Source organism: Buteo buteo, chromosome Z, assembly GCF_964188355.1.
Source record: "Buteo buteo chromosome Z, bButBut1.hap1.1, whole genome shotgun sequence".
Taxonomy (NCBI): domain Eukaryota; kingdom Metazoa; phylum Chordata; class Aves; order Accipitriformes; family Accipitridae; genus Buteo; species Buteo buteo.
The window spans coordinates 24,044,195-24,070,123 of NC_134204.1; the positions used below are offsets into that span (position 1 = coordinate 24,044,195).

General features: G+C 37.4%; 1 protein-coding gene across 2 annotated transcripts; it reads right to left on the minus strand.

Annotated features, from left to right (window-relative positions):
* Nucleotides 1–1,116: 1,116 nt before the first annotated feature.
* On the minus strand, nt 1,117–25,914 carry SGTB (small glutamine rich tetratricopeptide repeat co-chaperone beta). Of its 2 annotated transcripts, none has more exons than XM_075021629.1 (11): nt 25,747–25,914; nt 24,360–24,486; nt 19,211–19,314; nt 18,361–18,430; nt 14,484–14,583; nt 12,083–12,187; nt 9,072–9,210; nt 8,922–8,984; nt 6,764–6,801; nt 6,423–6,506; nt 1,117–4,986 (listed from the first exon to the last, which is right to left on the minus strand). In XM_075021629.1, the coding sequence occupies exons 2-11, from the start codon at nt 24,457–24,459 to the stop codon at nt 4,875–4,877; spliced, it is 915 nt and encodes a 304-aa protein (XP_074877730.1). In that variant the 5' UTR covers nt 24,460–24,486; nt 25,747–25,914; the 3' UTR covers nt 1,117–4,874. The 2 variants fall into 2 exon arrangements, with proteins under 2 accessions (XP_074877730.1, XP_074877731.1); XM_075021630.1 differs by lacking the exon at nt 25,747–25,914 and adding an exon at nt 19,666–19,736 and having other exon boundaries at nt 24,360–24,431.
* Between the last annotated feature and the right edge of the window lie 15 nt (nt 25,915–25,929).

The window sequence follows — 25,929 nt, forward strand, 5'->3', positions numbered from 1 at the left end:
TGTAGCTCTAGCAAATCATTGCATTAACATCACTTTAGGGCAGGAGGATCGAGACTTATGGAAAAACTAGCACTTTGTACTTATTTTAATTATTTTTCTAAATATTTAAACATTTTAAAAATTGTGGTTCTGACAAAACTGCTTCAGTTTGAAGGAACTGTTGTTTTACAGATAAGTTCCTGGAATCCAACCCCCTAAAAGAAATACATTGGGGTACCTGGCATTGCAGTGTATTTGCATAGTACTTGCATAGCCATAAGAACTAGAGCCTTGTAAAGGCATGAGGTGAGACAGTGCAGCTGGCACTGTTGAGGTGCTAGCAGCTAGAAAGTGGAGTATCAGCCAAAAAATGTGCTCACTCTTTGGAAAGGAGTAGTACAGCAAAGCTGTCCCAATTAGCTGCACTCTTGTGCAGAGTTGTGCATCTGTGCAATACAGGCCATACTCTGAACAGGCATGTTACTTTCCAATTAGTAGGGAACTGAAAACTAAAATAGCAGAACTCAGGCATTTTTTTTATTGTTAAACTGAGGTGGTGCAAACTGTTTTCCTATCCCAGAGGCATTTAAGTAGATTTTTAGGGAAATGAGGAGAAAACCCCTGCCTGGCTGCTCTATATCATGTCCTCCAAAGCATATGCAGGAAGAAATTCAGGACTTGGTTAAGCACTGAAATGTACTTCTCTCTAGCTTTGTTTTGACAAAAGATGGAAATATTTTTGACTGAAATATCTAAGGTCACCCAAAGGTAGCCATTTAATACAGAAAATAGTGACTGGCTTTCCTAGTTTAACACTAGTTAAACTAGGGTTAAAGATTCTACTCAGTGGCTTGTCATATTTCTCAGCTACCATATTGGTACTTAGCAACCTTAGTTAGTTTTGACAGTATTTAGTTAGTTTTGACAGTATTTTACTTAAGGCTTTCCTGTGTATAAAATCTTTAAGCGTAGAATTCCATTTTAAAATATTGGATAAATTGAGGGAATGAGTTCATACACAGAAAAAAACCCCCTATATCCTGCACATCTAATAGAATGCAGAGCAACCAACATAAACAGGCAATTTACCTGTTACTCTAGATATACCAACAAACTAAATGAGTAAAACCACAACTATCCAGACAAAAAATGTAAATAACTTTATTTATAATCTATTTCCAAGTTAAATGGACACAAGTTGAAGGAGATGTAACCATAAGGTAATAAGAGGTAGGAGAGATACAGAAAGGGTAGACAAGTTGCATTTTGCCAGTATGATTTCTGTACCCCTGAAACAGCATGTCAATCCAAAGCTGCAAACTTATTTCTTTCTCAGTATGCATGAGTGATTTTACATTGTATTTGTTACATAACGAAAACTGCAACTGAAACAATTTCTAAACTGAATATTTCATTAGGTGTCTTTATGATCAGGCATAGTTAGAAGAATATAATTCCATGCAAACAGGTTACAGGAGTTTACAAGTTGAGTGCAAAACACTTTTTTCTCTAATGATTACCACACTTATATGCTGATGGAATAGTAATGATACAAACCCAATTAGGTGTTAAGTGCATATTTGCTCTGTTGAATGACAAACTGCAATTGACCTTAACTTTAAGCAGTATTTACGGGGATTGTGGTTTACCACTTGATCTAGCAGGATGAAAAATTTTAGTGCAAAATGAAGTGCAGTTATTACACAGGAAAAGATTCCTTCCTCACCCTGTGATTAAGACATATTGCATGACTGCAAAACAACCTAGCCTATTCAAGGCAAAATAGACTTTAGCATAAATGATCCCTCTGTTCCTGGTTTCAATGGAAAAGCATGTAATGACAGCTCCTGTTATTGGTTTCACTGTTTTTATTTAGGCTATAATGCCCTTTCTGTTAATGTACAAGAAACAAAGAATGTTTACAAGTTAAGTATTGTGCCAGTTGTAGCACATTCCTAAAGGGTTAGCTACTGCCATCAATGTTTTAATAAATACCCTGGTTACGTATTACCTGTACTGGAGCAAAACCTAAACATGACAATATTGTAGTGTGTGAAATGAAAGTTATCACTCTGTAAAGATGATTTTAAGAGTAGTTTTCAGATAACTAACCAATGCTTCATTCCATTTAACCTTGGGGATAGTTCTCCTATAAATCCAGTAAGCTATAAGGCTTGTACTTGGCACTACAACTTCTACAGCTGGTCTTTGACTGTGACCATACCTTGTAGCTCTTAAGGAACTCTCAAGAGGTTCTTGACACTCTTTCTGTCTTACAGTAGAAAGGAAACTAACCACATGATGATTGCTGTCACAAAGTAAGGATAAATTGAGTGTGAGAGAGATTGCAGTGCTGTCCAGTCCACTCTGGATTTATTGGTTCCCCTTATCAAAGTTAAGACTCATTTTGAGCAGTTGAAAATATGAAAGAGAGAACTAAGAAGCACTATGAAGTTTAACAGGAGATATGCTAGGAGCAATGCCTCTCTCCTGACATAGCACACTAGGCGATGTTTGTACCATAGCTATAGTCCACCCACAGCCTCCATCTATTTTTCTTGTAAATGGTATCCTGTGCTATTAAAATGTAACTGAAGTAGCAGTTTTCTTGAATGTATTAGACTTGGGATCTGAACTACCTCTGAAAGAAGATCCTGTTAGGGGTTTTCTTCTTTGTCATCAGATGTTAAGAGTTGGGGTTGTTCAGCGTGGAGAAGAGAAGGCTCCAGGGAGACCTTATAGCAGGCTTCCAGTACCTAAAGGGGGCCTACAGGAAAGCTGGAGAGGAACTTTTTACAAGGGCGTGTGCTGATAGGACAAGGGGTAATGGCTTCAAACTGGAAGAGCGTAGATTTAGATTAGATGTAAGGAAGAAGTTCTTCACTGTGAGGGTGGTGAGGCACTGGAACAGGTTGCCAAGAGAGGCTGTGGATGCCCCATCCCTGGAAGTGTTCAAGGCCAGGTTGGATGGGGCTTGGAGCAACCTGGTCTAGTGGAAGGTGTCCCTGCCCATGGCAGGGGGGTTGGAACTAGATGATCTTTAAGGTCCCTTCCAACCCAAACCATTCTATGATTCTATGACTGCTAACAAAAGCTACAAGTCAGAAGTTGTTACTTCGAAATGTATTTGATGTAAAGCTTAAGTATCTCTACAGCCTCACAAAGGTAGCTACAGCAACTTTATAGAGAGATTTTTAAAAAGCATTTTAATGCTGTGTATAGGCAAGCTCTATTGAATAAAGTATGAAATGTCTTAAAGTTAAGTAAGTTGCTCTTTACCTCTTTATTCAACAGATGTAGTACTGATTTCCTGGTTTTGTGTTCTCCAGTTCTTTTAATTTCTCCTTGGATCCAGCGGCATTCCGCCCCCCCCACCCCAGTTTTAGTAGGGGAAGACTCACACAATAGATGCACAACTAGCATTTGTTAGAGTCAAGTACGTGACTTAACCCCAAATTTTGCATTTGATTCTACCTGAGGTGCTCTTTTTTGACCACAAGATGAATCAGACATTATGTCTGAGTTCCAGGAGTTCTTGTGTATTTCTCCATTTTGGAGTCTACTGTTATTCCTCCACATACCTTCTCCAGTCTAACTGGCCAGCAGATATCACTTTCTCTTAGGAATCAAAGTAGGCTCCTCAAATTAGTTTTGATATACAAAGAGGAAAATGTGAGTGTTGAGAACCTCCCTGGAGTAAAAACAAGTCTACCTTGTACCAGAAAGCAGTGTGAACAGTAAGCAGAATAAAAAAAGTTAACATAATAAAAATATAGAAAAACAGTGGTCTCTGAAAGAGTAAGATTAACTGAGCAAGATAAGCCAGGGTAGGAACAGAAATACTAGAGAGTGGAAAAATCTTTAACTTGGCCGTATAACTATCACTTAAGATAGATACATGTAATGAAACTTAAAAAAAATCCTTAATTAAGCCAGTGATTTACCACACCAGAATAGAAAAAGAGAATCCTTCTTTCTAAGGCAGTTATTTCTTGATAAATTTTCAGTACTAGTTATTTGTACAGTCACAGGATCAGTTTTAGCTTATTACAGTTAAGAATTTTAAGCTTATATTAAATACTGCATACATACAGAATGTAATACAGTTTGCCATGCCTAGGAAAATAGTGCCATAATGCTGACCTCCAGGGCTACCATGATGATTTGAAGGTATACATGGCAGTAGAAAAGCCTAAAACTTCTAAATACTCTTTCCTTTCCCAAGCCAAGTTCCATTTTGGTTCTGTGTATTATCCTACTCGGGATTAGTGCCTTCTCTTTCTCCACAGTTTGTGGTACTCCTTCATAGGCAATCATCTCCCTCCCTCCTGCCCAATGAAGTTGAAAAATATTTCATGTTAATAATAACTGCCCCTCCACAGGCTTAAAGAAAAAGACTTTTCAGGCATTAGTTTCAGGTACATTCTATACTCCAACACTGATCTACGCTCATTATAAAAGGGCTGACCAGATGGGCCTGTTGTTTCAATATTTGACAGGGAATACAGCCATAATGACCTTCACTGTAAGAATAACATGCCTTTTACACTAGGACTTTAGAAATAAGCTGTTATGCAAGATCAGCCCACTACAAAACTCCTCTCCACTCAATAGCCCTGGAGATCAATCTAATGCACATACTCAAAATTACTTGTACTTAGGGATTTTAATAAACCACCTATTCAGCGTAATTTTCAGAGGATTAACTATACATAAATGATATGTTCCAAGTTATGTGCAATAGATCTGTTTAACAGATTTATTCTTGTTTGCAAACACACACAAAGAATTTTCTGTCTTCTATTCAAGCAGAAGAGTTACAATGGTGCTTTTGCTACTAACTATGTATGCATTTTGGGGTTATATGCCATTCCAATTCACATGCCTCCTTTAAGTCAGGAATGCTCTTCAGTGCTGCCACTGAAAGATCTGCTCCGGACATGATTTCTCAGTTGCTCTATGAGCTCTGGATTCTGCTGCTGTATCTGTTGTGCAAACTGCTGCCCCCTGTGTTGAACAGTTTTAAGTAAAATTAACAAGTAAAAAAACCTGACAGCAGCATTTGTAAGAAAACAGGATATCCCAATAAAACTGAAAAGTGTATTATATAAAAGTTAAGACTAAAGATAACTTGCTGTACAGTCTTATCTAGTTAAAGTCTCTCCAAACAGGATTATCATCAAATCTTCATTTTCATTCTTTAGGACCTCTACTTCTACTTGTAAACATGGAGGAAAAAGTATTACCTTACTTGGTAAAACTAAAATCTAGCACCAAATGCTTTCCAGTGATTTGCTCCCTTCTTTTTGAGAACATCCATTCTAGTTGTTTAAGATAACTACTCTTGTAGTTGAAGTGCAACGTTGTATTAGTTTTTCCAGAAATACAGTATGCAGCTGCCAACTTGTACTTGTGAGCAAGATGTCATTAGTAGAAAGCAAGCATAAAATTACACCTTTATGACTTGTATGACTGAAGCAATGACAGATCCATCTCTGTAATAGTTGTAGCTTGAGAGTTAAATTAATAGGTAAGATTAATTCCATGTAAAAGATAAGCATAACACTGGTTTACTAGAAAATGCAAGTAAAACTTCTTACTTCATGAATAGCCTGGCATGGCTTCTCTAACTTCTGCATTTTGCCCAAGTAGCAAATTATCAATACTCCTTTAAATCACTGCACAGGTTGAAGGGAAGTCACCATTTCCATAGATCTAGGTGTCATGGTTTTTGTAGAAACAGTCCTTGATTTTGTGGGGGCACATTCCTGTCTGTGATGTGAATTATAAATTACTTTTGCCCTGAAGGGGCAAAACTGAAAAATAGTTTGAAACAGTCTAGAATGCTGAAATAAAGTAAAATTGTATGTCCTTTAAGAGGTCTTGCCATATAAGCAAAAGGCATGTTTTTGTGCAGACTCTTCCAGATGGATTATCTCTATTATACTATAAAAGACTTCAGTTCTGTTTTTTGTAAAAGCTACTCTTCATTTTATGGAGTTACCTACAGCCTTCCTAGTCTAAATGGAGGGATGCCAGAGCTGAACTTGTTGCAACATGTACTAACTAAATCCGTAGCTTTTCTAACTAGTGTCTGGGATATCAGGTAGTAAATTTATCAACACAACTTGAGAGCACGTGTAGGATTACTTAAAGATTTAAAGGAGCATTTTTAGTAAGTGGCATTTAGAAAGTGAACAGCGTATAAGAACCATAAAGTGAAACTGAGCACACAGTTCAGTCATTCCAATTGATGGAAACATACAAAGCAAGCAAACAAGATAGTGAAAAATAAGTCTTCAAGTTTTCAGTTTTAATAATAATCAGGCATACAGTGGGGACAGGCCACAGTATAATTGGCTTGACACTATCCCTTTTAAACAGACGTTGCACAATAACGCTTCTACAAATTTAACAGTTAAAACTATGCAATTCTTACTTACGCGTGGATCAGGCTGGACAAATCCGACAGGCCACCAACACCTGCAGCAGGGCCACCAATGGCATTTGACATCATCCCTGACATCCTGGAACAGTTAGCACAGTGTTGGCATTGGGATATGCAGGGACCTTTACAGTATGCAATAAACTGTAGTTCTTTTTTGAATTGCTGGGAGGAAGTAAGCTGCAAGAGGAAGAAACTGCAGTAGTTTTATTTACAGTAAGCAAAAATAAAATTACATTTTCAGGAATACAGTACTGTGCAGAAAAGATCCACCTTTTCTCGTATTAATTCAAACCCCTAAAGACATTTGTTTTAATGGTACTCCATTTTAATACTTACAGTTGTTGAACTTGAGGATTCTGCATTAAGCTTGCTGCCTAGAATAGACAATATATAGCTGAAATTATAACACATTTACTACTTAGGTACCACTGAGGAAAATGGGGGAAAAAAACCCCGAAAACTACATGCTGTATTCTATGTTTTATTACAAAATTAAAGTAAGTTTATGTGCACAGAGACATATGGTCCCCAGCAAAAAGAATCATTACAGGAACATATTTCAAGGATATGAAGCTGAGACAATTGGTCATATGTAAGATAAAAATAGTGGTTACAGATTCAGATGTGAAAAATACAATAAGACATTAAACATAAAACCCCAGTACCAGAAAACTGGGGGCGGGGGGAGGAAATTAAAAATTAAGACTTCCAAGGACAAAGGTTTTCTATTGGGCTTTTTGGAAAAAGGTCTGTATTTTGTTGATTCCCAGCCTGGATAAATCAGTTTTGCAACTACTATTACTACTGGGTATAAACTGTTAAGATTATGGCTGCAAAATATTGCAGAGTAGACCAGACTGTGGACTTATCTTTGTAGCATGGTTTTGTGGTAACATGTATCTTCTGTGGTAATTGCATATCTTCTTACTTTGTAGTAAGTAGGAGGTTATTTAAATTTCTCATTCATAAAATGCCTCAAAAATTATATTGTGTTTACTGTAGTGTAAGGGTCTACATGGACAGATACTATAGAATAAACCAGGTGATGTTTTAAAGTTAGTAACATAATTCCTACAGAAATCAGTGTCTGTATGAATACAAGACTAATAGGCACAACACATTATTTGCTTATTCACTCTCTTATTAAAGGTACTACAAAAGCCAGATATGTACAATATTCATTTTATTGATCAACATATCTCCATACATATATATATATCTCAAAAGTAAATAATCTGTTTTGTCTAGTCTACAGTTGGGTATAAAACACCAAATTCAGGTCAATTCTATGGGTAATGTAGGAATTTTTTTCTTTCTTCTGTCAGTTACAAGTCTGATCCAGGTTAGGGGTCCAAAACAGAGTCTAGAAGTAACTTTCTCAAGGTCAGACAGTAAGTAATTTTTTTTCCTTAAAAACAAAACTAAACAAAAAACTACACCACAGGAAAATAATTAATTTGCTCCTGGCTGAATGCCCTGTGTTCTATCCACTTGATCAGCCATCTTCTGGAAATGATGCAAAAAATCTTTTCCCCATAGTTAGCTCCATACTGAAGAGTACATCTTTAACTCTAAAAGATGCAGCCTGTCTGAGTAAGTCATGTGGCCAATGAAGTGGTACACAGAGTTCCGGTGCTATTTAATCACTAATGCCATCAAAGAACTTGCTCACTTCTCCCTTGCCCACCATCTCTATTATTTGGACCATAGTATCAGACCAGAGGTATTGATCTCACTTGCATACAGTGCATTTCCACATGGAAGCACTGGTTGAAATGTCCTGTCCTAATGAAGCCACCAGAGGGGCAGTAAAATTTTCAATGAGTTCTTAAAGGAAATTTTGCATTTTTTTCTCCAAATTCCATTCTTCAAAGTTAATTAATACCATTTAGCTAAGAAAGGCATGCATGGAGAAAAACTACTGAGGGACAAAACCACAATTTGCCATTGTACTGGAAGTAAAGGAATGCACTGTATGTCATTTATACTCATTGTTTGCACATCTCATGAAGTTTTGCACACTTAAGGATGTCAGGGATAATCTGAAAGAGTAAGAACCCAAAGGTCTCTTGGGTAGTTCTCCCCAAGCAGAGTTACTTTAGTCTTGGGTAGACTGCACCTGAATCAACTGCTATTCACTTAAGAGTTGATTTCTTTGTATTCATTGTTAACTGCTATGTGGCAAATAGAAATTTTCACCATGCTGTTGACAAGTGTTTTACTATCATGCCATTTATAAAAAGAGCATAGCTAATCTATGCACGTTGTTGTTCATAAGTAAGATATAATCAACTCGAAATAAGACAGGCATTATAGGACATTACTGCTTCACTTCTTGTTCTGAGTGTAAAATGGCTTAGAAAAATTTAAATTCAGTATAATGAAACCATTGCCATTATAATAAGCATTAGAATTGCTTGTGTTATTAAACAAGAGTCATTCTTAAAAGTTCAGTTTTAAAAACAGTATAATGTAAAGCTTGAAATATACTCACCATACTAATGAAGGCAGGATTGTTTATCAAGCTTGCCATGTCAAAACTCAGTCCAGTTCCAGTCTACAAACAAATTGCAATTGAAGATAAGTTTACCTACAAAATCCCAGTTAAAACTGTTGTAAATAAATAGATACAGAGCTAACTTACAGGACTGGACATGTCTCTTAGTTTCTGCTCTGCTATTTTCAAATTTGACTTATAAGAGTCATTCTCTGGATCAAGATCCAGTGCTTTTTGATAACTGGTAACTGCTTCTTCATATTTATTCACTGAGGTCAGAGCCAACCTAATGTGAAATAAAGAAATCCTGGGTAGAACATAAATGACTATCAAAAGATAACGATACATTTTCTGTCCTAAGTAAAACAGTGTCTCACAACTAATTTTTAGCCTGAGCACTAAAGCAAGTTTTGCTATTGTGCTACTACTTAGTGTAAGCACTTGTTTTTGCAGAAGAGATGATCCCTCAAGAACTCGTCATGCATTGTCTGTTCCATATATATGCAAGTTTTATTAAAAACTTCTTGGTATCATCAAGTGATTTAGTCTGTATTTGAGAGCACAAGCTGGATCCAGCATCTGTGACTTTTTGCATAAACTCAGGAATTCCTCTGTTTCCTCCAGTCCTTTTGATCCAAGACATTATTCAGAAGGGTACATGGGTAAGTAGGACGAAGATACTCTTAACATGAGTTCTGCAGCTTCAAGAAACCAAATATTGGAACCACAAGTTTCAGCATAATGAGATTCTTGTCTACGGATCAGTGCAAGGTTCTCCTTTCAGACATTCTACTTCAACAGCTTGACAAATGAGTTATACAGGATAGTAGTAACATCTGTAAGATGCTGTAAGAAACCCTTGTATCAGGGAAGTCTGCTTAATGTTTTGAAAAAGATTCTTCTCCAGCAGCTCAGGAGAGCACAGGACAGATCTACTAGTTTTGAAACAGTATTTGTTTTCAAATTCGATTAGCTACTACATTTAAAACATCATCCTTCTTTGAGCTCTTCCAGAAGTCCATCTAGTTGCAGTTTCAGTTCTATCTTCTACTGTATTTTCAATTTATACTGACCACTAAACTAAACTGATCTTTTTGACATTTTGTGAAAGATCTGTGTAACCCACATTCAGCTATTTAGTACTCCAGTCACCCTTTACTATGTGCTGAGCTACACAGACTGGGTTGATAAGCCTGTGCTAATGCCCACTACCAGACCTTACTCTTTTATCCCAGGCAAGAGAGCTCAATGTGTTAGATACATCAGTCACACTCATTACACTCAGTGATAATGAACTCAGTAACAGTATGAAACTCCAAGAGTTTCCAGTAACACTCCTGGAGGAACCCACACAACATTAATGTATTCCCTCTTAAGACAGTTACTCCCATAAAAAACATTCTCCCTTTTGGCCCATTAACTTGCCAAAATAGTGTCTGACCAGACAAGAAATGCAGCCTGGTATTTCTGTGATGCAATCGTGTTTTTTTACAGAGAAAGTATGTAAAATTCGGCTTCTTGGAACACAGTACAAGTCAGAACAGCAGGCAACAGTTTCTTTGCTCACAATTCCTACCCAGACAAGTGCTCTTTCAGGGTCATGCTGGAAGTATCACTCTAACTGTCTATATGGCTCCCATCCCTGCATATTTCTGTGGCACTTCTGCGTCTTTCTGTGACATATAAAGAGCTTCTGTCAAATCCTGAGAAAAAATGATCTGACTGCATTATGCAGTCAAAAAACACAGCTTTCTTATACAGACTTTTTGTTGAGAAGGTGGTTTCTGCACTTGTTTTTTTCAGTTACTACTAAACAAGCACCATTTCCTCATTCAGCCTATGCCAAATGTATTATTATATCCATCCGCTGAATTAAGCAATGGCTTGTAGCTCAAAATATAACCTCTATCAAAACAACCAGACAATCAAAAAAAGAGAGGCTTGATTGCCCAAGAATGATCCCACTTACTTTGTGTATCAAAAGGCACACTGGTCTTACAACCAAAACTCTAAAATAACCTCCAATTTCCAACTAAGTCAGCCTGTGGCTTCCCTCCATCTCACTGAAATCGGGGGATCTCAGGTTGTGCTATAAGAAGAAACGATCTGAAGATAGTTAAATAGGACAAAACCAGTTCAACAGTCCCTAAAATTTCAAAGTGAATTAATCATCTCAAAAGCCAGTCAGGCTATATTTGTATTGGTAAAATAAACTGTATTGTGGAAAGTTGTCAAGTGATAGAATTCCATCACCTCTGATCTTAAATAAATGCCCTCTGGCATGGTTTTGTCCCAGGCCAGTAAGCATTATCGCAGACAATTTTGGGGCATGGTTCAGAATTTAACACAGGCAAATAAAATTTAGCAATAGGCAGTTTCCATTCTGCAAACTAGATTTTAATAACATAGACATGGGCCATTTTGTGCCAGCTGACCCAACAAACAATCCCAAGCATTTTGTAATTTACTAGTATAGATATAACCTCAAAAGCCTTATGCAGCATTCAGCCCACGCCCACAATGTGTTTGGTTATTGAAAATATGAAGCTGCATATCTTAGAAGAATGGCCCTTCACTCAAGTAGGTATCTTATTCAGACCACTCCTGACATTTTTTTTCAGATAGCACTTAATCAGACCCACCACCTAAAGAGGCTATACTGTTAATCTCTCAGACATGACTGAGAAAAACTACCAAGGACATAACTTAGTCTTGCTAAAATATCTGCTTCCTAAGCACTATTGAACAGAAAAATTAAGTCTCTATTCCTGCTACTGTGAAGCCCCAATACTTTAGGATTCTGTTCTCTAACAGCCTCATTAACAGATTCACTGTTCCAACTGCAGATTTTTGATTACTCATAAATAGGTAGGAGGTAGGAAAAAAACACATCATGACTTTCTAAACTAAATTTGCAATGTTGATAAACTGAAAGAAAAAAAATTTCAAACTGATGAAATCTGGTATGGAAATGCTAAGATCAACCACATATATAAAAATTAAAACTGACAGCCTGATAGGGTCATCTTCAGAAAATGACTACACTTTCAGAACAAGAATGTCAGCCAAGTAAAACAGCCTAGCTCCACTTATTTCAGAAAATCTATGGTGATTTACACTTGAGTCTTCAGTGTTTACTCAGACTTTTATTAGCTTACCCCATTCTCCCATACGCTTTGCTGTACTTTGGATCTATTGCTATGGCTCTCTCACAATCCTTTATTGCTTCACTGTAGTTGTTGAGCTTACTTTGAGCAGCAGCCCTAAAAGGAAGATGGGAGTGAAGGGAGAAAGCTTTGTCAAAAAGATAATAAAAGAAAAAAACCCAAGCTTAGATATTCACATGTCCATGACTGACTATAGACTTCTTTGATCTTACTGACTTTTCATTCACTATTTAGGCAATGCCTCAGCTTTCCTCAATTAAGTAGGACAAGGAAATGTTCTGAATTAAGTATGTGCTTAAGTGCATTGCTAGACTAGGGCTTTGGAGAACATGCACTCGCCTTTAGGACACAAAGGATAAATAATTCTAAGGAACTGTTTTAGATCCAGCATATGAATATGCACAAAAATCTTCATAAAACCTATTACAAGAAGTGAAACTCTCAAGTAGTAATTTACATAAAATCATTGTTTAAACAGAAGGATTTTATACAGTTGGCATTTTCCAGCAAGAAGTATAGTTTTACTGCCATTCAAAGGAATGCTGTGATTTGGATGCTTGCAGGTAAATTGGGATAACATTTCTCAATAATCTCTGAACTACTAAATTACAATTGCATGTCTATATCAGAGAAATACTAAATGTTGTGGACATTTATACAGTAAGATTAAAGACTTGTCCAAATTAAAAAGTACATTAGAACAGATTAATAATCAAAACTTTCCCAGTTTGAAAGGTCTCAAAGCATTCTAATTTGTTCTTCCTTGATTAAAAAACTATAGTAGAAATGACAGTATTTCCATTGCATAAAGCATTCTTTTTTATTAGGAATGCTAGATGCTACAATCATCACTATATTCAATCCCTTCTCCTGTTCTGACTTCGATTAAAATATCTTCTGAATGGGACTACTTATGTATTTTAAATATTTAGGCTGCTTAACAGTTGTCCAACTCCACAGATGCCCATGAAGATGTATGGATAAAAGCTGGGGACAGTGCTTAGTCTCTCGTGTTTGAACAGAAAATGTTTTTTTCTGCGTTTACAAAAAATTTATATGGCCAGTTTAAACTTTGAGGGCATCTCAGCTGTCTCTTTTTCTCACTGCTGTGTGTAAAAAGCAATACTGTTGAAGGTGATACATCTCCATTGCTCCCAAACCAGCTTAAGAAAGACAAGAATAAGGTCTATATTTATTTAGATACTTCATCACCCACAAAACTCCAAGCAACTGCCTGTCTTCTTTTAAATAACTTCATGCAATACTGCGCTTACTGACACTAAAATTCATTTTGGTCCTCACAAATGTGATATGTGATGATGTAACACACAGAGTGAAGTATTTCTGCTCTTGCCCATTACAGATTTGGTGCCTAAGCCCATTCTACTGAGGAAACTTCCAGTGATTTGGGGAGGCTTTTGAACCTGGTCTTTTATTTCCATTTTATACCTAAAATCACTTATGTCATCAGTTTTCTCAAGGAAAATAGATTATTTACACTTTGAACTGCCATCTTAAATATGTGAAATATTAGTAAACTGTGCATTTCTTTTGTCTTTATGCTTGCCATGAAATACTGAATCTTTCACTTGTATTTATTACAAACTAAACTCTGGAGTAATGGAAGCATAGCTCCAAAACCAGAAAAATCCACTGGGTACAGTGCCACAAGGCTAGATTGACAGTTAATATATCATTCTGGTAATGGAGGCACTGAAGACTGTAGTGCAGAGTAGCTCTAGAGACAGGCTAGTTCCAGCAGGGCTCATGGTCTATACTGCCTTTGCTCTTATGCTGGTGTTCTGGGCAGTATACAGAAAGAGCACACTTCTGTTACTGGGTTAACATGCCCTTCCAGACTTCATCTGCTCCCATGTCACTATGTCTTCACTATGGTGAAGATTAGATTATACAATGGAACCACAACAACAGCCTTGTTATTTTCCCACGTCATGCATAAAAATGCTGAATATTTAGACAATGCTTGAAATCTCCAGAATGGTATTCCTACATTGATGATATTTTTTGCAGGCACAGTCAATACTAAAGAAGATAGAGATGGCAGCTGAGTCACTAGCACACCAGAAAAAAAGGCTCTTGCTATTCTCAACAGATTGGGAATCACAGCCTACGTTATGATTTAATATAGACAACCTAACTCACAAAAACCCGGTCTCAAGTGTTATAAGTAATTTTAAAGCCCATATAACACCTTTAACTGATACAGATATGCTGAATAAGATGACTTTTGCTTTAATCTTTTACAAATTTAACATGATAAATTTCTGAATAGTGGAGTATTCTAGCCTCATGTTGTTTTGATCTAGTTCACAATTTATCTTTAAAATGACGTTAATGAATTTCAGGAATGAAAGGTGTGTATTGTTTTTACCTGTTGCAGTAATAGACTGCATTGTTTGGATCCAGTTCTATAGCCCTAGTGTAACAATCCACTGCAGCTCCATAATTTTCTTCTTTCATATGATTATTACCTGAAATAAATTATAAAAAGCTCTTAAGTATTTAAAAGATACAGTGCTATGTATGAAAGAAATAGAGCAGCCACATTATAGCTTCTATATAAGGTAGTTATGACGGCACTTTTTTGAGATACATTCTTTTAAATAGAATTGGCATGGAATAATGCAAATAAAAATATCTACTATATCTATAAACTTCATTATGTACATTGTAGTCCACCACATAAACCTTCCCCTTCTCATCTTGCTATTTCACACCTTCCAGCTAGTTTCTGCTGTTAAGCAAAGATCACTTTGTTGAAAAGTGTAATTTTAATTGCAGTTCTACTCTAATATAGATTCATCAGTCTTAAGTATCTTTGCAAGCCTCATAATCCAAAAGGCTATATATTAATTCCTTTTTGGTCTCATTTTCTCACATGTACCTACAACTTGCTTATAACTACCCATATAACATGGAAAATCAAACAAAAGCAAAACTAAGCATGTAAGTCCCACTTTTGTGAAGCCACATAATTAATTCCTTAAGGTAATGAGAAGTATGTATAGGACAGGTAATCTAAAATGATTCAGAGGTAACATTTCTCACCAACAAAGCTCAGAACTTCTACTCTATAACAAAGTTTCATATTTCATATTTTTTAAGTCCAATGAAAAAATAGAAAAATGTAACTTTTCTATGGAAAGAAAATTCTGGAGTAAGGTCTTTCAAAACAAAAGATATCTTACACATTCTTTCTTTCCCAATTTAAGGCAGTCCTGGCAGTTTCTTTCTTTCCTGATGACAAAGTAGTAGAGAAATAGTCCTAGTTCAGAGTGCCCAAGCTTAAGGTTGTCCCTGGTCCTGTAATTACAGATCTTTGGCCTGCTAGATCCTACAGAAGCCTTGGTTTCCCAGAAATGTCAAGAAACTGTCAGGAAAATTATAGACTTCCACTGACTTCCTTGTATGTTGGCAAAATATTACAACCCTCTCCCAAAATAAGCAGGAGAAGAGATAGGTCAACAGGTTACTATACAGATGTAGATAACGGCATAAGCAAAGGCTGGAAAAGTTCAGTCAGTGCAGTATCTTGTCTCTGGTAGAAAGCAAAAGACTGTGGAGCAAGCAGTCCTAGATGCCTGTACTAAATGAAAACAATTATACTTACAGTCAGTCACTTGTGAACACGGAGAGCTTAATAAACAAAACCAGATTTAAGTAACTATCACCCAGGTAGTACAAAATCACCTCTTCCCAACAGTGATATACTAGACTGTAATTATATAGTCAGCAATTCCTGCCAGTGAGAAGGCAAACTGAAACTGTAATTGCATGTATACCTTCAAAATATACACAGAATGTAACCCTATCTGTCTCATTTCTACAGGCTCACCATCTACACATCTGTCCTTTGATCTAAGGTAAAGGTCTGTACACTAAATCCTGTTGCCAAATAAAAGACTCGCAAGTCAGCAGCACTCAACAAGATTGCAGCAGCTAACATTTCTCTAAAACAAAACTGCCACCAATGACTATCAAAGTTGGAGTTTCTGATACTGCTCTGAACTAAAGATGACCTGGGGTACAGGGCTAAATTGGAGCTAGTATCACTGGGTGCCCTTCTTGCTCGCTCTCTCTCTCTCTCCAGCTCAGAACTGGCTAAAGCAAAACAGAAAAATAGCTAGAGCTACTATTTCTGCTGAGATTAAGCAATTCTGGACAAAAGGAAAAGCAAGTGTCATATTTTATTTTAATGCCAGACAAAAATTCTTATGGCAAAAAAACCCCACAAATGGTTATACTTTTGAATGTGTGTCCTCAATAACGAAAATACTACCTATTGTTATAATTTATACTGTGGTAATACCCAGATCTTTTTAGGATCAAGCCACTGTTACACTATAGAAACCTGCACATAATCTGTGCTCTTACATAGTTCACATTAAGCCAAAATGGCCAAAGTGTCAAGTGATATACAAGGGTAGGCAAGTAAATTCAAGTATTTACTAGTCTGGAGGGTATATTACTTCCTGGTTTTATAATGACCAAGAAAGAAAACTCGGCTACCTGATTTTGGTTTGCCATTCATTAGCCAATTTCTACAGGTACTAGGGCTGGTTTGACAGCAGAGGAGCAGCAGACCGGTGCCCACAAAGGTGAGGGAAGTTACTCCACTGGTAAGGACATATAGATAGAAATGAGGAAATGACAAGTTATAGAATTACAGTATTATAGAAGATATGGGTCAAATGGAATTTCCCAAGTTATCTAGTTTATCTCCCTAACTCAGGGCAGAAAATACTCCTAACTGAAAAGCTTGACAGTGGTGATAGATAATACGTGTGTGAAAACAAGGAGGATTAATATGACAGAGCAGCATTAGAAAAGGACAGGAAGTTCTAATTTTATTATGGGAAATTAACCTGAGGCATTTCAAGCATTTCCAAACTGCTTACTAATGCCTCTGATAACTAACACTTTAAATGGCCCTTTGTCAAAGTTTAGACACTTTCAATTTTTTCAGTAGAGACATGCAATTGCTTTAGTAACACCACACGAAGACTAACTTAGAGCATACATCAATTTCATTTCCTCAGTCTATTTCACAAACCCCTGTGGGACAACAAATGACAAGACAGAAGTCACAGATTTAAAACAGGCATTGCTGTAACTTCCACACCTGGAAAGTGCTGCATATCTCTAAAGACCCATAATCATACTGAGTGCTGAAGGTACTCTTCACTTCCCATAAGCTGACAATAACAGACAGCAAAATGAAAAGCCAGCATGCACAGCACGTACCTTACAACTTACAAACTGATTTTTTGCTTGTAACCTAACCTTGTTTGAGCTCTTATCCTTAGAATTAAAGAGCAACTTCAACAATTAGGAAAACTTACTTTGTGAGCCAGTAATGGACTGCATTCATGACTACAGATGACCAGTTTTAAGATAAGACAGATGTGGAACTCATTCTCAAAACCAGTAGAAATTTTTCCCCATCATTATCCTGAAATTTCTGAGAGGATTACATCTGCCTCGCAATTAGAAACTTATTTTTCTATAAAAGTCCAATATCTGAAAATCCAACAGGTCATAAGAAACATGATTTATAAAGCATCAATCCACCTGATAACAATTTGTATAAGTTATCAGTGCTACACGCCTTCTTTTTTTTCCACTTTCTTTTGTGGGGGAAATAAAATGGATTCCTTCTTGGGTAGCTTTAGTGAAGGCTTCTGTGGTACAGCTGCTTTTCCTCGCATAACAGCAATAACATCTATCAAAGGGAAAATAAACAACTGGCTTTTCTGCAATTTTTATACAGCACACAAATTATTTCACATATGTGAAATACTAACCCTAGTAAGTTCACAAGAATTTTTCCATTGGCTTCAGCTGGACCAGCAATTTACCAATGTTTTAATAGTCAGCTAGCACGTAATCCTTGACATCACATAACCTTCTCAATATAAAGCAGAAACTTGTATAGCAATTCCATGGACAAACAGAAATCTATAATTTCCAAATAATAACTGTTCATTCTTTAAAGCTTCTACTACTCAGGAATGATGCCCAAGACTTGACGTGATATCGCTTAGTTTTTAAGCAACCTCCTGAGCAAGGAAGAGAATATTTTCTTCTGTATTTTCTTAAACCCCAGATGGAGCAAATCACTTAGCCCTCTTACAGCATAACAATCATCAGAGAATATAAGATTAAGTTCTTGTGTGGGGTGTGTGTTGTCCAGCTGCTATACTATCACTATCCAGGATAACCCAAAAATCTTCATGTTTATGACAAACCTTCATCCTTCAGCTGGTCAGCCTTTTCAACATCCTCCGGTAAAGAATCTGAGAGAGGCAGCGTGTCATTCTGTATGTAAACAAACCAAAATTTTTTTAATTAAAATATAAGCCCTGATTTTATTAAAAATTTCTTTCATCCTGGGAAGCATTGTATCAACAAGCAACCAGATTTTCTGCAGGGCACAGGAAGTACGAAAGAACTAAACATCACTGAAACATCTGTAGAAGAGAAAGATAGCTTGCTTTCTACTACTAAAAAAACCTTATGGCTCACCACACATTTTAAAGAAGTCAAAGGGAAGAGAGCTGATATGTCTCTACTTTCTTGGTTTTCTTACGTCTGACTCTCCTATTTGTCATCATGGTGGTTCCAGTGCTTCCTGTACTGGGGATCCTAGATAACATGTATAATTAGTATGCATTTCTGAGGTTCCCATTTTTAAGGTTAGTGTTCACAGAGGTGTTTTTAAAACTGAACAACTAAGTTATTTCCAGAAGGGAGTGAGAAGCATCAGCAAACTATGAATGACCTCAAGCACTTCACAGACATTTATCTCCGGGAATTGCAAAATGCTTAACTGAAGGATAAAATCCTTCAAGTGAGAATGAGACATCCACTGTTTAGTAATTTTCTATATGGAACTGTCCTTGTCTAGCTGAAATTAATTACTCCCACTGCCCGAAAAGACTCTCATTCTGCTAGCTTTTATGGAAATTTTACTTCTTCCATATTTTCCTGAAGTTTCCACATCATTTTGACCTACACAGCACTTTAAGGTTTTGTATACAATATGAAATCTTAGGACATATTGGCAGAATAACTCTAGAATCTAAATTAAATTCTTACCTTGTGAAAAGAATTTGTGAACATTTCTATCAAATGCTGTGGAGGTGCAAGATGAGTATCTTCCAGGTTAATCTTAAACACAGTCTCCAGACACTGAATTGCAACTTACAAACAAAAAATAAAAAATATAAGTTACCAGTTTCTCAATAGAAGTGTAGTTTCACTAGTTTATTCATAAAGCTGTTATTCACTTCCTTATTCAGCTAATAAAAGCAGCTTTTTGGAACATACCATCAAATAAAGAGAGGCTACCTGATCCCCATAGAATTGACTTGCTGAAAAATACTATAATCTATAGAGAATCAATACATAGTTCAGCCATTATTCTTAAACCAATTTAAAAGTTTTATTTCAATTTTTTCAATCATTTAATGTCTTTTTTTTTTGAACATAAAAATACAAGGATTTAACAAAAGCACCACAATTCATAATACAACTATGCATGTGTCACATACCCCATCTCAAAACACCACAACTGCCATGTATTTCTGTGGCATAATAGTTGGAAGAAAATGGCTCATCTTTACTGTGAAGAGTAAATGCAAGATACTTATTACTTTCTTTTTTTTTTGGAACAAAATATATTCATTTGAAGACACTGTTTATTAATAAAATGCTTCATTAATCACAAGCCTTTATCCTGTAAAAATATGTATATCTGCAGTATCCTTTCCCATGTTCTGTTGTGTAAGGATTAAATGGCCCTCCCAAACCTGCAATAATGCAAATACACTCACAATAAGCAATTCTAAAAAAAGTAGAGCCAAATACCTAACTGAAGTTTTAAATGCGCTCGCCTACTTCTAAGCAAAAGAAGATCAATGGCAATTACTATATACAATTCTGTATATATATCTGTATTCTGTTAATTATAGTATCTTGAATTATATAATTATTTTCTGTATCGCCTTGAGAATCTAGTAGAATGTTTTTATTAAGGTGTATCATCTAAATGTTTTAAACTGAAAACTGAGGAGGAACAAAGAAAAGTTTTCGTAAAGCCGAGTTTGAACAGGAAAATGACCTTTTTACCTCGAACTATAGATAACCAGGAGTAGCTGAATTCAAATTAAGTATCAGTAAAAACTGAATCTTAGAATTTAAATTGAATATCAGTCCAATGTTAATATAATAAATACAATTTGAATTCTTATTTGCATCATAATGAACCCGAACACTGACGCAAAATTAGAAAAGTAAAATTACTGAAAGTTGACAACAGTAAGGCCAGTTTGAGGAGCCTATTTTCTACGTCACAGCTGGGAGAAAGGGGGAAAAAGTAGAGTTGTAAAATAAATAGTAAAACCTGGAAGATGTAATTTTCTAAAAAACTCTGATAACATACCACAGAAATTATTCAGAAAAAAGTCAAGTATGATACAAAATTAATGTTGATAACATGTAACAATTTAATACATTGCTAAATATGCATATAACTTGCTCCTATAACCTAAAAATGCTAAAAATGTATCAATTTGAAGGGTTCTAAATTACCCAGTAAGAGTACTGCAGGATTTGGGTTAAACTCCTTTGTCTCCTGCTATGTAGAAAAACTTAATCCTTGTAAAGTAAGCACTGATTATGCTGAATTCTGAACTATATATTAATAGTACTTATTACCAGGCCTATCATAAAATCAGTGGAATTACGTATCTTGTTTTTCCTTATCTGACTTAATTTAAAGCCACTTGCGATAGTATACTTACGAATTTTCCCCTCAAACTTATTTTCACCTAAAGGCATTCCCTTTCCCTCATTTGTAGTTATGCATAAATTTAAAATACAACCCCCTCCTTTATTTGTCTCAAGGTATTAAGTCTGTGACACCAACTCTCTATCATACAGGAGATTTCTGCAAAGTGCAGCAGTGCAAATTATGCTTAAACAAAATACTCCTGAGTATAGTATTATCACTAGTAAGCATTTCCATGAAATAATCAGTTGTTACAGTGAACTCCCACATTTCTCCTTTAACTGAAAACTGGAATTTATAATCCTTATAATCTATCTATCACAGGTATAACAAAATTAGGAACTCTTATGGGATGAATCCATAGGTTTAAATAATAACCATTGGTTAACATGCAAGCCAACAATAGAAACCTGTGTAAAAATAAACATAGCCAAAAGAGAAACTTTTCCAAATCAGAAGATGTATTAAGTTGTGACAAGATCAGTAACTACCCTCTTTTAGTGTGATATAAAAACCTGACACTAGTAAAGTTCAAGGAGTGAAGACTTGTTTTTGTCTGAAAAGTATCTCAAGACACTAGACTGCCAGCATCTTATTACCCCATTATCGATGGGAAGCACTGTCTACAGCCGCAAGCCCGATATTATCAGTAACTTGGGAAAGACTTGCTGCACCATGTGACCTATTAATCTAAGATTTTTCCCGTGTCTGATTTCAAAGGCCAAAATTATCCATTCTCCCTATTATCTGCATCATCACATACACTTTCAGAGGCATAGGCAGTTTCTGAAGCTTGTACTGACCACCTTGTTAACCAGTAGAGATAACTACCTCCCTGCTGAACACCTGGGGCTCACACAAACACCTACTAGCTGACAACAGGAGCACTTGGGCTATGCTGGAGCCCAGCTCAGCATCCCCAGTGCCACATAGCTCCAGGACTTCTGCAGCAGCCATGCAGGCTGTTGATCATTGAGTAATGAATATTAACTGGGTTGCTGAGGCCCCTTTAGTACTTGGTATTTATCTTACACATAACCTTCCTCATCTCAAGTATTACATGCATCCCTCACCTTAAGGGGCACATTCCACTGTTTTGGAAACACTGCCTTAGAGAAATTCATTGTGGTACATTAATCATAAAAGTAAGAAGAAAAAAAAATCACAGCCTTGTGCACGTTGCAGAGTTTCTGCTTTAATCCCACAGAAATAGGTGCTATAGACAAGAAAAAAATAGAAACTGTAAACAGGAAAGAAATAACTGCCATTTAAACCCACTGTCTAAAATATAACTTGGAAGAAGTGAAGTTTCTAGTTCATACAATAGAGTTGAGCATCAACCATCAGGGATCTATATCACTGCTCTAGATCCTAGGTTGTAGGGGAGTATATTTCTCTGGTCTACCTTTCCCTGCTTTCTCTAAATAAGGCAATTTTATTCATCATGCAAGTACAAAACTCCTAGAGGAAATTTACACTATCATTGACATCGCTATATAATTCAAACATGCAGAATGCAGGTTATCAATATAAATGGAGTTGGAATACATGCTAGACTTCTATTTTGATAAAGTCTCAATTTTATTTGTAATGTTCTAGTTCCTTTTTTTTTTTTGTGGGGAATGGGAACTGTTTAAATTACTTCCTGGCACAGACACTTAATCATACAGTGGTTTATCTTTTCATAGACACCAAGTAGGTACATAAGGTACCAGTGAAAAACAACAGTCAAATTGTTTTATCCCTTATGTCTCCACCTAACATTAAACACTTCAAACACAGACTTGGGCTATTGCTACTCCATGCGCTCTAAAGATATTTTGCACAACTAAATTGAGTCAATTATTCAGAATGTCTGCCTCCTATCCTCTAATACACAGCATATGGTACCATGCTTTTGGCAGGGTACAGCTCTAAAATTACGATTTCATAACTGTATTAAAATGGTAAATTTTACATCGGCATTTAAACACAACCGAGGTTTTATAATATTTTTTGTTTAGAAAACACAATCTTAAAACTGATTCCTTCATATAGACATTGGCTAAGGCTGCTCTGTAAATTTTCAGTCATAACCCAACATTTATCAGTTTTATTCTAAAACCCAAAGGAGTACTCTTCATTTCCCATTATATGATTTCCCAAAACATTGCTTTTTTCATCAGCTGAACATCATCATAACCTGATACAGGTTAAATTCATAGGTGACTACCACTTTTCAAAAGTACAAAACGCTCCAGACTCTGATGTAAAACCAAATCTTTTGGCTTTTATTCTTTTGGGAGTATCTTTTGAATATCATGACACAAATGTTTCTTTCTTGCTTAAATTAGTGAACAACTACACTGTAAAACCAATAGACAGTGGAAAGAAGCACACTCCAAGTTTACCTTTTTAAGTTTATGCCTCTGAGGAGCAGGACTTGTTTTGTACCTCAGGAAAGTCTACTCTCCACATCTCAGATTTCAGGTAACTCAGTGATCAACTGCCTGGATGATGCTTATTGCACTGCTGGTCCTGGACTTTCCCCTCTTACCGCCAAATTCCTCCTCTGACTGAGTGATACAACCACAGACTGCTTGAAAGAGTGCAGAGGTCTTTTAAATAGGTGCTATGAAAAGCTCATTGCAGAATTAAGACTTTTTGTTATTCTCTTGCTTAATTCCACATTGTGATACCACCTGCCAAGAAGTCTCCAGGAATTAGGGAAAGGAATAAGAGCAGTATGAAGGAGAAAGACAGATACTATGAAGTTACAAAGGCTTAATGAACATCTGTCAACAGACGAATACAGATAGAAGTCCATCTTTCTGTAGCTGTGTATACAGAGAGATGGGCTTGGATGTATAATAGAAACTATACCATACTGAAAATATTCACTGCCATGCACTCTTTGGAATCACTATTCAAGTGAAAAAGAAATGCAATTTATTTATTTTCCATATTCTTAGCACCACTTAGCTTTCTCTCATAAATTACACGGAATTCTTGCAAGTATGAAACGGGGATTCTTCCCATATACCAAAACCAATATATGGTAATTGTTTTACTTCTTCCATGGCCAGCACAGCTAATAACAGACACAAAATACAGAAAGAAACCAAACATGAAAGTAAAGAGCAAAAGAATCAGCAGGCAAAAATTTGTGGGACACATACACAAATCATTACCATAGTCTGCATTATAGCACTGCTTATCTTGATGTGAATCAAAGTATCTGTTGCTCAAAATAAAGACAGTATACATTTTGTAACTTCAGGACATTTTTTAAATGAGAGATGTTTTAAAATTAATAATCTCAAAAACATTAAGATTGTGGTCTTATTCACAGATAATATTTGGTGGCAGTTTCATTTAGGTCGCTCTACTTTCTATGATAATAAACCTCAAGCAATTTAACACATGGGTAGGTATTATACATATACATATATATATATTAGCACCTTTATCACTTACCTTCCAAGCTTTCTTGTTCATCTGGAGTGAAAGTATCCATCTGACTCTGCTCTCTCAAGAAATGGATGACTGCATAAACCAAGCGTTTGACTGATGACATTTTGAAATTGATGAATTTCTCCTAGGTCTTAAAAACAACAGGATCTCTTATTTCAGAAAAATCAATTCCTAGAGTATTCCAATCTCCCACTGACCTCAGTAAGAAGTACACACAATATACAAAAACTTACCCTTCACCAGAAAGCCTAATAAAGCGATGCCTTGAAACAAGTGGTTAAACTGCATGGATTAGGGAGAACCGCTACCATCATTTAGTCCAACTATCAGCAAAGAGCACACATTTCCTCACATTCATTCCCACGGGGGAGTTCACGAAGGCTAAAATAATGTAGCAACTTCTTCTTTTTTTTTTTAATAATTTGGATTTTATTTCTAAGAAATATGCACTTGAAAGCAGGAGCACATGCTGAAGTCAAAATCAATTAAAAAGCCACACTGATAAATATAATGGCATAAAGAAACACACTTTAATAAAAGGCATTCTATTCTCTGACACTGTGCTGCTGAACGGTTTATATTCACTTTGGACAAAAAACTGGAACACTGTGACCTCAGTGCACACTTGTGATTAGTGACACTACTGGCTGAGTCTGATTTGCATTCAGCATCAGCTGGAAGTTACATAACTTTGAGGAAAATTTTAGTTCCAACTTTCCAAGTCATTTTTCCTTAAATCGTTTCGATTTAAAAGGGAACAACCTTATCTAGTCGCCCGGGAAAGACAGGCTAAAAAACAAGCGTTAAATGAACGGCAAGACCAGGGCCAAGCCTCGCTGAATTGTTTTCTCTCTACAACCCCCCCGCAAACCGACGGGCAGCCAAGCCCACGCCGAGCAACCGCCGCCGCGGGGACGCTGAAAAGGCGGCTCCCCGCGCGAGGGGCGGCCGCCGGGGGCACACACCCCCACGCAAGGGCCGAGGAAGAGGCCGCCGACGCGCCCCACGGGACGGGCCGCACGGCGTGCCGCTGGTGGGGGCCGCGCCCCCACGAGCACGGGGGGGGGGGAAGGGGGCCGCGTTCCCTGCGCCCCCCGCCCACCTCCCAGTCCCGCGGCAGGCCCGGGGCCGCTCGCTCAGGCCCGGAGGACAGGTCTGCCCCGCAGAAACGAGTCGCCCCGCCGCCCGCGGGCCCCCCTCCGGCACCGCGGGGACAGTGGGCGCGCCGTCCGGCCCGGCCCGCCGCCTCAGGCCCACCGAACGCCCGGACGGGGCCCGATCCGCCCCGCCACCCCCGAGCTCCGGGGACGAGGCGTTCCGGGGAGGCGGCTCGCCGCCTCCCCGCCCCCGCGGAGCTGTGCTCGCCACGGAAACGGCGCATCGCCCTTACCGTGCGAGACGCGGCGACCCCCGCGGCAAACGCCGTCCCCGTCCGTGCCCCTGTCAGCGCTGCCGCCGGGTGGGAGAGACGAGGGGCGCGAGGGCGGGCGGGAGGAAGCAAGCGGAGGGGGTAGGCGCGTGCGGCGGCTGCGCGCGCTCGCTCGCTCGCTCGGCAGCGGCGGCGAAGGGCGTG